This window comes from Adiantum capillus-veneris, chromosome 3 (genome assembly GCF_014529385.1).
Source record: "Adiantum capillus-veneris isolate H3 chromosome 3, ASM1452938v2, whole genome shotgun sequence".
Lineage (NCBI taxonomy): Eukaryota > Viridiplantae > Streptophyta > Polypodiopsida > Polypodiales > Pteridaceae > Adiantum > Adiantum capillus-veneris.
In genome coordinates this window covers 166,074,391-166,092,490 of record NC_140933.1, presented here as the reverse complement: position 1 = coordinate 166,092,490, position 18,100 = coordinate 166,074,391, and the positions used below count along the sequence as shown (strand labels likewise).

General features: G+C 43.4%; 1 protein-coding gene across 4 annotated transcripts in view; it reads right to left on the bottom strand.

Moving 5' to 3' along the window:
- LOC147462121 (uncharacterized) overlaps positions 1 to 15,593 on the bottom strand; it is a 31,718-nt gene extending 16,125 nt beyond the window's left edge. Inside the window, exons 1-2 of one of the 4 annotated variants that reach the window (XM_086509548.1) lie at positions 14,180 to 15,593; positions 14,038 to 14,099 (exon numbers count right to left, since the gene is read on the bottom strand). In XM_086509548.1, coding sequence (XP_086365674.1) covers positions 14,038 to 14,099; positions 14,180 to 15,079 — 962 coding nt within the window. In that variant the 5' untranslated portion in view covers positions 15,080 to 15,593. The remainder of the gene's footprint in view (positions 1 to 14,037; positions 14,100 to 14,179) is intronic. The other 3 variants (XM_086509550.1, XM_086509549.1, XM_086509551.1) reach the window with 3 other exon arrangements.
- Between the last annotated feature and the right edge of the window lie 2,507 nt (positions 15,594 to 18,100).

The following is an 18,100-nucleotide window of genomic DNA, read 5'->3' as shown; positions in this document are numbered from 1 at the left end:
GAAGCCAGAGGGTTGTTGCTAATTGGACTATTTTCTTATTTTTAATGATTAATTTCTTTCTCTAGGATATTTTATTGTGTACACTAAGAACTGTTAAAAGATTGTAGCTACAAGAAATGCCATCAAGAACGGACAACTCTGATGTGTCATTTGATGGGTGACGGTAAACATCGCGAAGGAGTTTCCGTAAGTTCGGTGGAAAGGGCTGGGTTACGAATGCCCCTGATGCGTCACATGATGGGTGACGGGTGCATCAGAAAGGGGGCATTCCGTAGGCTAAGGAGGAAATCCGAACTGAGTAAGAAAATACGCATAAGAATGCAAGCACAAAAATAAAGATGGGTTCAATGAAGCTTTTTACGAAAAGCAAGAATGTTCGCGGGAGGACAGATGCCTTCCCCGCGAGGAGTCTGTGTCTGCATTGCATCTGTGCCATGAAATGCATCCGGGGATGCCTGTGTGTTCGTGTAGCATTGTTTTCACTAACTGAGTGAGTTTTTAAAGTTTAAACAAGTTCACACTTTATTTTATAAAGTGGCCGGTCACTTAAAATCACTTTTAAGTGACCGGCCCTTTTATAATAAAATAAAGCAATGCTCTTCAAAAAAAGTCCTACATTAAATACTCTACAAAAAAAAACTTACGCGAGGCTGTACGACAGCAGTGTTCTGTCTCTCTCCTCTCTCTAGCGAAGGCTACTGCTTTTGCTTTGTGCAGCAAGAATAGCCAAACGCCAGGGAGTATAAAGAGAAGCCTAGCGTTCAGTTTTGGAGACATCGCAACAAGCCAAGAGTGCAAGCGCTGGAGAATCTCGTAGCAAGTGCCGGCGACGGATTTCGCGAGAGTCCGTGTGCCGACGGAGTACGGAGGTCGCTTTTTCGAGCGAGGAGCAACAGGTATAATTTGTCGATTACGCTTTGCGAGTATTGTTTTGTGTGGTTTGTTTTGCAGGAATCTCCCTTTTACGGGAAGTACGGCTACGTGCCTAAGTCCCTTACGGGAAAGTACGGCCTCGTGCCTAAGTTCTTTACGGGAAAGAACGACCTTCGGGTCTAAGATTACAGAACGGAGGGGTTTCCTCGGATTCTTGTACTTGTATATGAACTCTCCCTGAATAAAGAATACTCGTGACGGGGGGGGGACCAGCCCATCTTCTGGTCCCCAATACTGTGTCGATCTTCTCCTTTATCTCACATTTGCAAAGTTATTTATTTTTCAGATTTTCAAGTGCTCGTGTACACTCCCGTTTTGTGACATCTGTAAAGACTATGAAATCAGCTCCTAGTAAATAATGCCGCCAGTGTGTAAGAGCATGGATTACTGCCAATAGCTCTTTCTCATAAATCTGCGCTACCAACTCTGAACATCCTGCTTTTGTAAGCAATGACATGGCCTTCTTGCATCAAAACTGCTCTGAAACTACGACCACAAGCATCACAATAAACTTCAATGGATTTTGCAAGTCCGGCAAAGCCAACACTGGTTCGGTAGTCTTTTTTTTTTTGAGCGTCTGAAAAGCGGTCACCTTTGTCGATCCCACGTGAAAGGGACTCCTTTTTGAGTCAGTAAATGCAAAGGTGTAGCTATCTCTACAAACTTCTGAATGAACCGCCGATAGTAAAAGCACAAGCCCAAAAAGCTTCGAACTTCGTGAACATTCTTTCGTTCACGCCAATCGTGGATAGTTCCAATTTTGATCGGGTCCGTCTGCACTCCTGTTAAGACGATGTGCCCCAAGAAATGTATCTCCGATAAAAAAAACTCACTCTTTTTGGCATTGGTAACCAATCTATGCTTCCCCAATGTTTGAAAGACTTGTAGCAGATGATGTCTGTGCTCTGCTTCATTCTTGGAGAAAACTATAACGCCGTCAAAGAAAGTGCCCACAAAAGATCGATACTCTCGAAAAATCCTATCCATCATTCGCTTAAATGTTGCTGGAGCATTCGTGAGTCCAAAAGGCATCACCAAATATTCATATAAACCAAAAGTTGTCCGAAAGGCAGTCTTGTAGACATCTCTCGGAACGATTCGGATCTAATGATATCCACTTTTCAAATCAATTCTCTTGAAGCAAGAGGATCCCTGAAGTCAGTCGAGAATATCATCGATCCTCGGAATAGGGAATCGGTTCTTGATGGTGATTTTATTGAGAGCTCTATAATCAATGCACATTCTCCAAGATCCGTCTTTCTTTAGTACTAGCAAAACTGGAGAATAGTAAGGTGATGTGCTAGGTTGGATGAGACCCTTTTCTAGAAGTTCTTTTACTTGGATCATGATTTATTCATTCTAGGCTTGGCTACAGCGATAAGGTGGCCGATTCAGTGGTGTACTTCCAGGAATCAATCAACCATATGGTCCTCAAGACGAGGTGGAGGTAACTTACCTGGTAGGCCTTCAAAGAAGCATCCAGCTTGTGTGTGCAAAAATATTTGTCGTTCTTCATCCAATTCAAACATATTGGTTCTTTGTTCATCATTCAATTCTTTCGAGTAGATCGAGTAAACGAAAAGACTGGATTTCATTAATTTTGAAATGGCCAACGCCGATACAATAGAGACAGACTTGCCCTTCAATTTTACATCAATCACAATTTGCATGCCCTTCTCATTCGTCAAAGTCTCTTTCTTAGCCCGATAGTCAACCACTGCTGTAACAAACTGCTGACGTGTCAAGCTTAAAGAATGGAGCCAACTTGCAGATGCTGGCCGAGGGGCCTAAACCCTAAGAAGAACAAGTAACAAAAGAAGAAGTCCTACCAACTTATGAGGACCCCGTTCGATGGGGCCCCAAGTGACATAAAGAATTAAAATAAAGCAGGATCCGCACACACTCAAAAACTGATGACGTGGCAGATTTTCGAAAATTGCGCTGGCATGATGACGTGGCAGGTTGTACGGATTTCCGCGTTTGCGTTGGCTGATGACGTGGCAGGTTGTACGGATTTTCGTAAATTGTGCTGGCAGCTTTTTGGCTTTGCTTTTGAGTTTGAAGGCTTTTCACTGTAATTGCTTTTCAGGCCAAGGGCCTTTAAATATGAGGTTAGGGCTCATTCTCTAGCATGCTTCTTGGAGAAAGTGTAGAGTCTGAAGTACCGGCTTGTACAGTGTTGATGCAATATAAAGAAATACCGAAAGGGGCGCCAAGGTTTGGAGCCAATACTCTCTGGGGTGGAATTCCACCACTGTGTCACATGTCGTCTCTCTTTCAATTCAGTTGTTATTGAAGTGCTAAAAGTTTGTTCAGTCTGTTCTTTTCTATTGGCACGTGGTGCCGCCCGTCTTGTGACAACGGCGTTATTCTTGTGGTACCAAGGGATTCCTAGGAGGGTGTCAAACCCTTCCAAAGGCATGATGTAATAGTCCTCGTGTCCTAAATACCCCTGACAATGCAAACGAAGTTTGCCAATGATAGGTGAAATGGCTACGTCCCGTCCGGGTGCCGCTAGAATTGCCTCTGCCTATGGCCCCGCTCAGTCGGGCGTAATTCAAAGTCGAGCGGGTGAAATGAAGTTGGCCTTGGCTCCTCCGTCAAAGAAGATGAGGGCTTCTTGATCTCGTACTTTACCCAATGCACGACAAAGTTCTGTGCTTTCGTCCATCTGATTCGGGTCGGTCCCCATACAATCTAGTACCAGTCATGCTTTTATCTTTCCTTTTCTGCCACGTTCTTCCGCTGCTCTGGAGCTCTTTGGATTACCTTTCGATTGTCCTAGCTGTGCCTTTTTGGGACACCCTGCAGAGATGTGTCCTTGTTCTCCATAGTCAAAACCTTTCCCTCCTTGAGATAGTATGTTCTCTATACCTCGGTCAATTGGGGTTGTGCATCTTTCTTTTTCTGAAATTTCTTTCTTCTATTATCATTTGTTGAATTCTGTTCAGTCCTTCGTGTCAAAACTTGATCAATGGGGTAAGTCAGGTTACCCAAATGCATAGAAAACCCCTGCTTAGCATGTCCCATCAATTGTTGTATGGACTCGGACTTCTACTCAAGGCAGTAATCTCAAATCTCTTCGGGACGTCCACAGCAAAACCACTCGATTTGCTGCTTAAAAGTGAGCCTCTTGAAAGAAGAGGCCAGTAGAAAAGCATCCCAAAATCTCTCACAATAAGCATCCAAAGTGTCAACCTTGATCATCCGAAGATGGTTTCAAGCATAGTTACATGGGACGGCGGGTCGGGGTCGGGGTCGGGGTCGGGAACGGGGACGAGGACGGGGACGGCAAAAGTCAGGAAACGGGGACGGGGGTCGGAACGGCAAAAAAAAAACCAGAGTTTTTTTGGCATTTTTTGACCTACACACATGCCATACACATAGAGCATCACTTTGAATATAAATTTACACTAAATAGACCAAAGAGCGCGAGTCATATAGGCGCAAATGTGCGAATAAAACATCGATGGATACAAAATGAAAAGTGCATGCCACAAGGGCTCAAAAAGGACTTAGGACAAGCCTCAAGGATAACAAAAAGTACAAAGGGCTAGGTAGTAGGTAGACTCTAGACTCGAGAGTGATCAATGGTCATCGAACTCAAGAAGTGCTCGCCTGCTGAATCTCCATATCGTCGTCGTAGTCGAGGTCGTCAGCGACATATGAGGCCTCGCGAGGCTCGCATTGAGGCTCGAAGTCCTCCTCTTAGCTCCTCCAAAAGTGTATCGGCCATAGATGGATTCTCTTGTGCCATCTCCCACTCAATGAAGGGATCTGCCTTGTGTGTGACGCTCTTGGCAAGCATGCGCAAGTTAGCGCTCACAAACACCAAATCATTGGCCCTCTGGACCCCAAGGCGATTCCTCTTCTTAGAGGCAATTTGGCTGTACACACTCCATAGTTGCTCCAAGCAACTAGTGGTACATGCTTGGCTAAGGACACGAACAACCAAGCGCTGCAAATGTGGGCCATCTCCTCCATAGTCCTCCCACCACAAAATTGAGCCAATCTTGTTGCGATCAACCTGTGCATCTACACATCCATAGGAGCCCTTCTTTTGCCTGTAGTTGAGTAGCTTGTCTCTAATCTTGCACCTAGTGTCACTACTAGGTTCAAGGCACTCCAATGCAAGCCGCCATCCTTTGCTCACCTCCTTGTCGGTCTCTTGACGCCTTCCCTGAAACTCAGGGTCAAGCACATAAGCTGCCGCACGAAGTGGAGAGTAGCATCCATTCCACCTCGACTCACACGAGCCATGAATCTCCGCATACTGAACAGGGTCAGGCACAAGCTTCTCAAGTGTCTCTATCATCCAATCCATGGCTTCGTAGACTTTGCCGATGCATGGCTGCAAGCCATGCCACAACTCGAAGTAGGTGTAGAATAGGCTTGACCATGGCATCAAGAGTCTTCACCTCCTCCCACCAAGCGGCGTCGTCGGCCTATTCCCAAAAGTCGTCTTGAAAGCTGTCTTGTAGACATCTCCAGGACCAATTCAGATCTGATGATAACCACTCTTCATATCAATTTGGCAAGTAGAACCCTAAAATCTGTCGAGTATATCATTCATCCTCGTAATGTGGAATTTTGTTCTGGTTCATTGTTTCTTTATTTTGGCCTTGGCTAACTCTGTAAGGTGGCCAATTTGGTGGTGTACTACCAAGAATCAATCATGTGGTCTTCAGGACGCAACTCGCCTGGTACGCCCTCAGAGAAACAGTCAGCCTCTATTGCATAATATCCGAGGTCAAACATATTCAACCTTCCAGTTTTTTTTCCATCAAGTACAATCTCTTTGCCCTTCTCATTCGTCAAAGTCACTTTCTTAGCCCAACAGTCAACCATGACATTGTTCTTGTGGTACCAAGAGATTCCTGGGAGGACATCACACCCTTCAAAAGGCATGATATAAAAGTCCTCGTGCCCTAAATACACCTGACAATGCAAACAAAGTTTGCCAACGACGGGTGTAATGGCAACATACCGTCCGGGCGACACTAGAACTGCCTCCACCTGTGGCCTTAGCCTATCGAGCGTAATTTCAAGTCGAGCCACCAATGAAGTTGGCCTTGGATCCTCCATCAAAGAAAATGAGGGCTTCCTGATCTTTCACTTTGCTCCATGGACGACAAAGTTTTGTGTGTTCGTTCATCTGATTGGGTCGATCCCCACGCAATGTGGTATCAGTCCTGCTTTCAAATTTCCTTTTCTGCGCTCAGCTGTTCTCTGTAATTTTCGGGCTTATCTTCAAGTAATCCTCTGGTTCGTCTTTTGTTCAAGAGTTCAGTTCAGCTCTTCTTGCGAGCACAGGTTCCGCTTTTCTGCACTCGTCTGTCCTTTCAACTTTCCTCCCAACCTGAGAGGAGAAGCAATGGCCTCACGCCATCTCAAGTAAATCTCATCAATCGGGTAATTCTTGAGGTGTTTCGCAAGTCTCGGGTCTCTGGAGTACTCGATCAATCTTTTCACACATATGTCAACCTGCATCTGACGTTTATACTCCGCTCTGGCAAAATTTTCCACGAAGAATCTGTCCATATCTTCATTCTTTTCTTCAGTTCTTGCATCGGAGTTCAACTTTTCTTTTGTTAGATTCTTCGAGAGAACCCATAAGTAAACTGAAATTCTTTATGGCTTATGCCTTGTAAGACACAACGAGGAAGACGGTAGCGTGCCGATGCGCGATGTACGAAGGGTGGGGGTGGCTAATAAGTCTAGGGTTAGGCCACAAAGATTTTTTCAAAAAACTTGCCTTTGCTGCAAAAAGGATCGGATCCTCATAGAAGAAGAATCTTTCTCGACTCTGATATCACTGTAACGGCTTGGACACTCCAAGCGAGAAATCAATAGCAACACACAAACAAAAACTTCATAATCACTGAACTTTAATAGAGAGGAGAGACGGCCCAACGTAGTTCTGTGCCTAGAGAAATTGGGCCAGAGAATGGTGTCCCTTTCGGTATTTCTTTTTCATTACTCATTGCAAAGTACAACTCCCGCGGGTCCTTAACTCTCAGACTCTGCATCCAAATGCTCTGAAGAGTGACGCCCCAAGGGCTCCTCATAAACATTACAAGGGATGCCAAAAGCAGAGCCCCAAAAGCTGGTAACTCAAAAGTATTCGACCCAAAAATCATCTGCTCTCTCTCAAAAGCTTAGCGCTAGAAACTGCCAAAAGCAACCAGCAGATTTTACAAAAATCCATACAGCCTGCCACGTGGCACCAGTAGCGCAAATCACGAAAAAATCCGTACCATCTGCCACGTCATCATGTCAGTGTAATTTACGGAAATTGGCTGAGGATTTGGGTCTTGGGTTTCGTAGGGTTTTAGGCCCCTCGACCGGGGTACCATAAGTTGGTACAACTTATAATCTTTAAAATGTTCAGTTATAGGCCTCCCAGATAGGCTCTATAAGTTGGTAAAACTTTATGTCCTTTGCCTAGGAGTTGGCTCTCCTTCTGTTCCGGTGTGTCCAGGTGGTCATGCCATGTCATCACTTTGACACAAAGGGAGCCCAGGGGACTTATTTGAAGGCCCTTGGCCTTGGGGAAAAGCAGGACATGAAAAGCTTCTAAACTCAAAAGCACTTGGCTCCCAAAAGCAGCCAACGCAAAAAGGTGGAATTCCGTACGGCCTACCACATCAACACAATAGTGCGTTTTGCGAAAAATCCGTACAGCCAACCACGTCAGCAGTCCAGCCGTTATGCAAAAATTTTCGTACAGCCAGACTTTTAAATCCTAGTGTCACTAGAGCACTGTGGGCAAGTGCCCTATAAGTTGGGACCACTTATAAACATGCCACATCATCAATTTGTGACATCCTAGTGTCCCTAGGGCCCTGTCGACAGGTGCCCTATAAGTTGGGACCACTTATGGACATGCCACATCATCAGTTTGTGACACTTCACCCCTACGTGCTTTACAAAAGAAAGAGGTCACTTTCAAATGGACTCAAAAAGAGTTTTCGACTTTTAATCTCTCGAAGGAAAAGATACTTCGGATCCACTAATTGTTTTACTAGAACCCAGGAAGTCATTTGTGGTCCAGCGTGATGCCTGTGACAATAGTATTGGTGCAGTCCTAATGCAAGATGATTGGGTAGTAGCCTATGAAAGCAGAATCTTGCAAGGGCCAAAAAAGACCATGCAAGTTTATGAGAAAGAGCTACTGGGTGTGATTCATGCACTTTCAAGTTGGAAACACTACATGCTAGGGGGTCGACTTTGTTGTCCAAACAGATCATCGGACCTTGTGATACTTCTTGGCAGAGTCAAAGTTATTTAAAAAGCATATGCGATGGGCAAACATTTTATCTATGTTCCACTTTCAAATTGTGTATGTGGAAGGCAAAAAGAATGTTGTGGCTGATGCATTTTCAAGAAAACCACAATTCAGTCGTGTCAATTCCTTATCACCATGAGCTTGATGATACAAAGGAACAATATGCTAATGATGAAGATTTTGCAAGGATCAGTTGTTCGATGGACAATGCCATGAAAGATTATCTCCTCAAGGATGGTTTTATGATGATGCATGGCAGATTACGTGTCACTAGGCCATTGCGACATAAGGTTATGGTAGAAAGTCACGTCCCACCGTACGCATGGCATCGTGGAATAGATGCAACAGTGAAAGCGGTCGAGACATTCTGTTATTGGCCTACTTTTAGGAGAGATGTGGATGCCTTTGTACGAGCATGCATACTTTGCCAAAAGGTGAAGTTTGACAGGCAAAAGGCACCGGCGTTGTTATAACCATTGCCTATTCCAGATAAGCCATGAGAAGTATTGCTATGGATTTTATCTTTGACCTTTCGAGAATGCACACAAGGAATGATGGTATATGGACCATTATTTGCAGATTTAGCAAACAGGCCCATTTTATTCATGTCAAGAAGAAGATGAAATATGATCATATGGTACAATTGTTCATGAACAATGTATTTAAGTACCATGGTATGCCACAGTCAATTGTCAGTGATCGTGATCCTCGGATAACAAGTTTGTTTTGGAGAGGCTTGTTTGAAAACATGGGCATAACGCTTCAGTTTTCATCCTCATTTCATCCACAAACTAATGGACAGTCAGAAGAGGCCAATTCTATTGTCTTAGACATGCTCAAATGCTATGTGTCAAACAATAAGGGCAAGTGGAAATAGTATTTACCTTTGCTTGAGTATGCATACAACAATATATTGCATATATCAACAGGCAAGGGATCCTTTGAGATTGTTGAGGGTGGCAAAAAGGTTCCTCCCATTTTGCACACAAAAGATAAGATTTTTGAAGCAAATCGATAAGTAGAAAGTATGGATGAAATATATAAGAATATTAAGCTTTCTTGGAGAAGACTCAAGCAAAGCAGAAAAGAGTTGTTGATCGTCACCGATATGAACTCTTGTTCTCACCTAGTAATTGGGTTCTATTTTGATTTGGAAAGGCAAGATTAAAGAAGATGAAGGGCAAGGAAAGTTCAAGCTCAGCATGCGCTTCTATGGGCCTTTTCAAGTAATTGACAAGATTAGTGATGTTACATACAGGCTGAAATTGCCAGACAATTGGAAGATTCATAATGCGTTTCATGAGAGTCTTCTAGGACCTTTTGTGGGAAATGTGCCGGAAGGTATGCCACATAAAGATCAACCTGAAGGTGAGGAACTTGATGCGATCTTGGTGCCTGAGCAGATTTTGGCGCATAAAGACTAAAAAGTTAAGGGAAAAATTGCAAGATGTTATTTGGTGAAGTTCAAGAGCTAACCACCTATGGATGATGTCACAAATTGATGACATGGCAGTGCCCGGACACACAGTACGGATTTCCGCGTTTAGCACTGACAGCTGCTGACGAGGCAGGCTATATGGAAAGCCCGCGTTTTACGCTGACAGGCTGATGTGGCAAAACTGTATGGACTCTCCGCTACCCAAGTTGCTTTTGGAGTTAATAGCTTTTGAGTTTAATGTTTTTGAGGCTCTGCTTTTAGCAACCCCTGTAGCCTTTAAATTGAACCCAAGGGGGCTCACTCTGCAGATCATCTGGACGTAGAGTCGGAGAGCGAGCACATGCGGGCAGTTGTACTTTGCTCAAAGTTTAATATAAAAAGAAATACCGAAAGGGGCGCCAGTCTTTGGGGCCAATACCTCTGGGCACGGAACTCCGCCGGGTCGTGTAGACTATCTCTCTCTCTCTCTCTCTCTCTCTCTCTCTCTCTCTCTCTCTCTCTCTCTCTCTCTCTCTCTCTCTCTCTCTCTCTCTCTCTCTCTCTCTCTCTCTCTCTCTCTCTCTCTCTCTCTCTCTCTCTCTCTCTCTCTCTCTCTCCATTAGAGTTCAGTGATTGTGAAGTTTCTGTTCGTGTGTTGCTATTGATTTCTCGCTTGGAGGTGCCCAAGTCGGTTATAGTGGTATCAGAGCAGCAGGCGTGTGCTTCTCTCAAAGCATACAGGTACTCCATCTCGGAGAAAGGAGCAAGGAGGCTTCGGCCTACGCTCCAGGATTCCGAAATGGAATCCGAGACAGTTTGCAAAGCTTATATGCTCTGAGAACAAACCGGAAGGTATTTGAATTGAGAGCGTTCCTCTCAGGTTCCCAAACAGGAAGGAAACGACCATCGAGACTGAGATCTAGAACAGAAGAGTTTACTCAAGTTCTTGTGCTTGTAAAAAGATTCTTCCTGTAATAAAGATTCTCTTTAAGGAGGGGACAAGCCCATCTTCTGGTCCCCAACACTTGCGATCTTCTCCGTCCTCTCTATCAGGTTCTATTTATTTTCACCTTATTAATTGCTCGTGTGAGTTCCTGTTTGTGCCACTCACAAGGAAGCGATGTGAGGCAAGTGGCCTTACCCATCAAGTTTAGGTGTTGGCCCTTGGGGAGGTCAAAGGCTCAAAGCCCCGCACTTTTAAATTGAGAACGTGGGCAGACTTCAAATGCTATTCACTTGGACTCATGGAGTGTTGATTCTGGGCGGCCTTGCTTTCACTCAGTGTTATAGAGAACGGGTGGAACGCAGCCCAAACGTTCCGAAACTGCATTCCAGACGAGTCCCATTCCCAAAACGGAGTTGGGAGGAGCGGGGTGTAACGGGAACGGTGTTCCGGAACGGGGGGAACGGGATGGGGTAGACATTTGGGGCTGTTTGGGGGACATAGTTGGGGCAGTTTGAGGGTAGGTTTGGGGCAGTTTTGGGGTTGTTCAGGAGTTGATTTGGGACTAAGCTGAATGGAGGTAATTCAAGACTTACTTTAGTCGACCGTTCCAGTTCCACAACCCCCCCCCTCGTTCTCGTTCTCGTTCTCGTTCCCGTTCCCGTTCCCGTTAATTATGCTTTCACATCATGCCGACACATGTTTTTTGACTTCGAGCAAGCGGCCCCTCTCTAGCCATGGTCACACTCGAACTTCCTAGACCTTGTGTAACCGGGACGACACCACGCGCCAATAGAAAAGATCAGACTGATCAGACTTTTAGCACTTCAATAACAACTAAACTGAAAGAAAGAGAGAGCACGCGATGACACGGAGTAAAATTCCACCCTAAAGAGTATTGGCCTCAAACCGTGGCGCTCCTTTCGGTATTTCTTTAAATTGCTTAAACAAGGTACACTGTGGTTCTTGCTCTGCATCTCCCGCTGGCAGACTACCAGCGTGAGAGCCCACAGTTCATATTTAAAGGCCCTTGGTTGAACCCAAAAAGTTGTCAGTGCAAATTACGAAAATCCGTAAATCTGCCACGTGAGCAGCGCGATTCACAGAAATCCGTACTGGCTGTCAACACCTAAATTTGCTTTTTGTGTGTGTGTGTGTGTGTTGGTCCCACTTTAATCTCTAAGTCCTTTAAGCCCCATCGAACGGAGTCCCATAAGTTGGTAGGACTTCTTGTTAGGATTTAGGCCCCTTGGTCTGCCAGTCTGCTCCGCTCTTCAATGGCTTGACACGTAAGCAATTTGTGACATCACCCCTTCTTGAAAGAAAGTAATCGTCCACCATTACGGCATATCTGCAAAACAACTCAAGTTAGCTCAAAATAAAATAAAATCCGAGGGTCATTCTGAGGGACAATCAATTTTCTCTTCCAAATCAGAGCTCTTGATTTCCTAGGTTGTTGGCTTCCCATAAGAATCTCATCCAATAAGGAGTCTCATTCCACATTGGAGCTCTTGATTGCTTGGGTCGTTGGCTTCCCAGAAGAATCTCATCCAATAAGGAATATTCAATGGTTGGCACATCACAATGCAACACAAATGCTCACATATACATGTTACAAGACATAGAAACATAAAGTCGCCGATGAACACTCCCCTTGCAAATAACCATCCAAGTCCGGGCCATGAGCTGTTCAACGACTCCCTCATCACTCCTCCCGCATAACCTAAAAGGTCCAAACCAGGAGATATAGAGGCCTTTTACAGTCAAACGTCCCTCAAACCACAGCCTGCATGGTTTGGAGGTGCTGAGAGTAACCACTGCTCAAACTTCTTAATACTCCTCTCGTAAATAACCAACCAGGTCCGGGCCATGAGTAACAACAGTACTCCCCTCGTAAAACAACCACAAGGGTTTGGGCCATGAGTATGTGCAAGCATTCTCAAATATCATTTCTTACTACTCCACCCGGGAGTGAATCACCAACCATTGAAATCAGTATTGAAACTAGAGTCAAACAATCCAAATAGGCACCAAGACAGGTTTAAACCAGATACCATCCATTTCAAGCAAATTTCAAACAATACCTCCTCAAACAAAGTTCAACAGTATCTAACTACAAAACAACTAGAAAAGTCATTTAGGTTTTGTTCAAACAACCAAACTTTGAGGACGACTCGCTTGTCTTTTTGCATCAGGATAATGGTTCGGTTCCGGATGTGAAAAGTCGTATCATTCTTGCCATGCCAAGGCATGCCCAAGAGAACGTTACACTTGGCTAAAACTTAAAACAAGTACTCAACTTTAAACAAAAAAGGAGAAGACATCTTAAAAACTTAATCCTAGAAATCGAACTTCAACAACTTCTAAAGGAAGAAATTTTTTAAGTCCTAATGTAAGCTAAATACGAAATCGAAAAATGAATACTACTACAAACCTACGAAGAAGAGGCTGCAAATAACCAAAGAAATACAAAGATCCAAACTTGACAATATGTGACCTCAACTTCGCTGCTTGTCTAAACACCAAGAATAAGATTATCACATTTATCATGCATATCTTGGACAACAACTATGACATCCCTACTCACGTCGTGAGTGACAAAGAGTAGGTGCAGGTTTGTATAAGGGTCATGCATGCTTTGAACGTACTCAATAAAACCAACGAGCTGAGTTCTTATCACCCTCCGGAGGTGATGGGAATACTCAACCATGATAAAGGCTAGAGTAAAAATACTAAAAGCGCTAGAGATCAAAATAACAAAATAGTGTGTTACTAAGTCAAACAATAAGTGCTCCCCACTTTTATGAATCTACTACTGATTATCTTGAACATTCCAAAGAAAGAAACATTAAAAATAAACTTACTACGATGCAAAATGAATGAACATTTTTCATGATTCTTTTGAATGAGTATCCTTTCTCAACGAGTAAAGAAGTAAGATGGCATGATTGAATAACAAAAGCAAATTTACTAGAACAAAGATGAGAAAATACAAATAGTTGAGAGCAAATGACACCGTACTTAACTAAAAGAGAAATGTGAGGCATACGGATGATATTTAGATTGGCATATTTTGGTTCAAGGCGCTTATCATAAATATCTACTTCTAATCCCAAGGGAGTCTGAAAAATCTGAAAAAATCTGAAGGTCTAAAAAAGGCACAACAATCACTACTTGTGTACAGTTAAGTTCACAAAACTCCTTAGGATAAATTCCTCCACCTACAAAGCGTCTTACATTGCATAACTTGTGCAAATGCAAGTGTTAGCAAGGACAAGACGCTCCATTAAATCAAATTCAGAAGACAGGTTCATTGACATTTTCATGTAGTTGGTCAGGCCCCTTCTTTTCACTACCAATACAAAGCGCTTAACAGATATAAAAGAGCACATTTCTTCAATATGAAAAATATCACTTGTCTGTAGGAAAAAACAGGTTAGTCTTGGCATCACTGACCTTCGAACATTCTGCAAAGACAACCTCCTATTTTCCATCATCAGCTTGAGCTGCAAGTCAGGCTTACAAAATATAAAACAGACGCTAGCAGATCACAGACTGTGAAACAAAACAAGAAGTCTTCTTGAGAGGACTGACTAACCTCTGGCTCAGATGACTGATCATTTTTCAGTTGTGATTTCTGCGCTAGTAAAGCAAATTTCTCAACATGCTCAAGTCTGATCAATCCTTTTTTTCCTGCTGACTGACACAAATCCAGACAACTATTCCACTCCTTTTGCTCTTCAAAAGACTTAAACGTGGGTGCTTGTGCCTCCACCTCTTCAGGCTCTCTTTTTACAGATTGTATACTATGCAAGCCTACTTTGTCCTCCAAGTGTACTTCACTTGGTACCTGGGCTGCAAGTTGTGAATTACTATTTACATCTACTTTGGATCCTGGAGCAGAGAAACCTTCGATAGTCATGGATTTCTTTCCCATATGCAATACTGTATTTTCTTGGAAAAATAACTGTTCCTCAAAAGAGCTAGTGATTTGTGATTGGATCATCGGCTTCTCATCAACATATAGCAGAGGTTGTTCTGACACATTCCAATTGAAATTGGGTTGCACAGATTGTAAAGGCTTCTCATCTGATGCACATACTTCTAAATATGGAACACTTGAGTCATGAGATTCCTGACTACAATCATGTCTTAACTGCAACTCCTCAGGTTCTGTCAGAAGCTCTTCAACTCCCTTCAATGACCACTCTTGGCATAACTCAGAATTCAAGCTGTGATGATGCTCTTCCACATCTGCATTTTCTTGCTTGACCTCACTGATACTGAAGGATCTCTGATGAGTCCCCGCACATCTCGAAAAACTGAATTTCTCCTGATTCATCTCCTGAAGGATTCCCATAACCAGAGGAAAATTGTCTGGTCTCTGCAGCACTAGAGGCAAACCCTCTGTGCATGCTTGAAGAGAAGGAATTTGTAGACACAATGTGGGCAGGGGAACACATTGAGAATGATTCATCCTGCTGTTCATTTCTGCCATTGTCTCTGTTAGATTATGTAGAGTGGTTTGCCACCATATTGGCAACCCAAGGTCTGAAGGTTGCAACTTCTAATTACAGGAGAAACTTCTTGGCTATAAATGGCACCAACTAATTAAAAATGACCATGACAAATGTGCTCTATCTCTGCAGTGGGGTGATGCAAGGACACCCCGATGGAGCAACAAGAGATCAAACCTGAGAAAAAACATCTGCTGCTTCCTGTATGTTCAGCTCTCCTATAATTCTCAAACTTTCAATGCAGGCCATCCAACAAATCAAGTGTACAGATGGTTGCAATTCCATGAACATATCTGTTGTGCGTGCAGCGAATTTCTAGGCAGGAGGAGTCGCACTAGAGGAAGCTGTACAGTTAGCGATAAGGACGACCGTACAAGATGCAAGCTGCGATGCCTCGCCACCAAAGTGACGATACCTGCTTTTCATGATTGTTGCGCCGTGAAGACGTTGCTAAAAGAGATGTATCATGTCACAAACAGCCAGCCGGTTAACTAGGACATAGTTTTCGCTGGCTGTTTGTGACGTGTTTACCTTGAAATTCTCTAATAAGGAACCATGCTACTTGGGACATAAACATTGGCCATTCAAAAATAAATGAGTAACATTACCTTATAAAAACAAGAGGCACTTCCCACTAATTTTTACATTGTGCATGGCGATGATCTTCTGCAACTCTATACCAAAGAAAAAAGATCCACCCAGTCTGCAACTCTTCTTGGAGTGCTACAAGGTGATTCGGGAGCAGGGGTCGCCTATGGGAGCAGATGTTGCCTATGGGAACGGGTAGGAATAACTACCCCCACAAGGTGCATCAGGAGCAGGTGTCGCCTCTGGGAACGGGTAGGCAGCAACTAGAGGCTTTGCCGCACCAGGTTAACACTCTGTTGGAGGTGAGTTAATGTAGCTTGCACACGCTTCTTGGACGAAGGAAGAAGAGGAGACTACTTGTGATATTCACAAGACCTGGCACGTGGCTAGTGGGCAGAGGAAAAAGAGGAAAGAACCTGTATTATTTTTTGTAGTGTGTCGCTTGCATGTTCGCCATGCTCGACGGTGGTGATAGAGGTGATTGGGCCGAGTGTGCCACTTGGTTGATTGGTTGTGTTGCCATGAAAGCAGTCGGGGAGCTTGTTGAGAGAGTATGGGTGGAAAGGGGACATGGCATGAGGAGGAAGGGGAGTTATAGACACTCGACAGAGGAGGTGATGGGCTCTTTTAGGCAACCAATAAAGAGAAGGGTTCACCAAAGAGATGGCAAGCAGCTCATAGCATCAAGGGTCCTTGGATGTGAGGAATGACCCACATTATGATGCTGACAGATCTTGACTCTTGTATCAAGACAAAGGTGCTAGAGAGGAGCTTGAAATTATCAACTCAATGAGGATGAATTAGCCTTCTTAAGAGGGCAAACGAGGTACTCCATGATGTGTCACCATTGAAAATCGTAAGAAATCCAGATTCCATTCCAAAGGATCTGAATCGTCCTTGGGAAGAGCCTACGCCAGAATAGCAACATCTTGCTCAAGAACTCTACATGGTGTAGGACTCTCTGCATGTGATATACCGAAGTGGAAGAAGAATGCATTTGGTAAGGCACTCACACTTGGCCAGCCAATCGAAGCTATCAATATAGGAGGCAGAGACAAAGTTTTCTCATTTATAAGTTGACAATGATCTTGTTTGAGAATGGTTTTATTTGCGATACGATAAACTAGTTTAGGGAAAACAACACAAGTTACACAATACATAGCAGAAGCAAGGTACACAACAAAAGCAAAGATTGGATGCACACAACCACAAAGAGTCGCGTCTATCTTTATAGCCAAGGATGGTGTTGAAGAATTTGGTTGTTAGCTTGGTGAAGAGGTTGGTTGCACAATCAGGTTTCAGGATTGCATGGGTCATTTAGATAGTAATCAAGAATTTGGTTGCAGGCTCGGTGAAGAGGTTGGTTATGTAATTAGGTTCAAGGATTGCACATGGTCTGGGATAGTAATTTAGTAAATGACAAATGGAATGCTTGTGAGAGAAGTGCTTTTGGATAGCTAATTCTCGTTGTATTGTGTTATTATGCTTGATGAAGCACATGAAAAAAAACTCAATGATGTCCTCTTTGGCCAGATGACGAACCTAGTAAGGTGGTGAAAAGGTTTGCATATCATAGTCACCTCATCTACACTTGATGCTGAGAAGGCTTTTGGGTACTTTTTTACTATAACAATTTCACTATTCCAAGGAAATTTCATGTTGAGATTCTATGTAGAAAGCAATTCGAGAGTGACTATCTAGAGGTTGCACTTATTACTAGTATGGAGATACATTTCACTGAGCCAGAAGTTGATAGCCTTCTCTTTTAAGCAGGACAAAAATAAATTGATACAGCGTGTCAGATCTTGCATGAAAGAGAGGGTTGGATCCCAATGTTTCAGAGCTGATTATACTCCCAATTTATAGTGGACATTCCAGTGAAATGCAGATAAGAAATTTTGACCCAGCACCACTAGGAACAATGAAAGTGGTGCTTGCAACCAACATCGCAAGGACATCTTTAGCCATTGATTCTACATCTGGCTCCAAAAGAGTGGGCCCGAGTTAGAATTTGTTGTAAGGTTTTCTATTACTTTCACCTTTAGAGTTATGCTTAAGCACGAAATCATCCAATTCATGTTAGACACCAACTTAAGCTTTTGGAGCTCCAGGTGTACCAAGGCCAATTGTCACAAAAATATGCATGTTCTTTCACCTATTGTTGTGGTGACACTGTAGCTAGTTGATGTTTGTTAATGGTATAGACCATATATGAGTGTGCTTGTGCATGCACTCTCTACTCATAAAATCAACTTCTGGACAACAATAATGATGCCTAATAGGGAAAGTACAATATGGGTCATGATGTCCTCAATTGTTTCAACAAAATGCAGTTAGAGGTCCATTTGAAAGATTCAATGGCTATTTAACACATTTAGTCATTTAGCCTTTTTGAGAGTGGGTCTATGCATTGT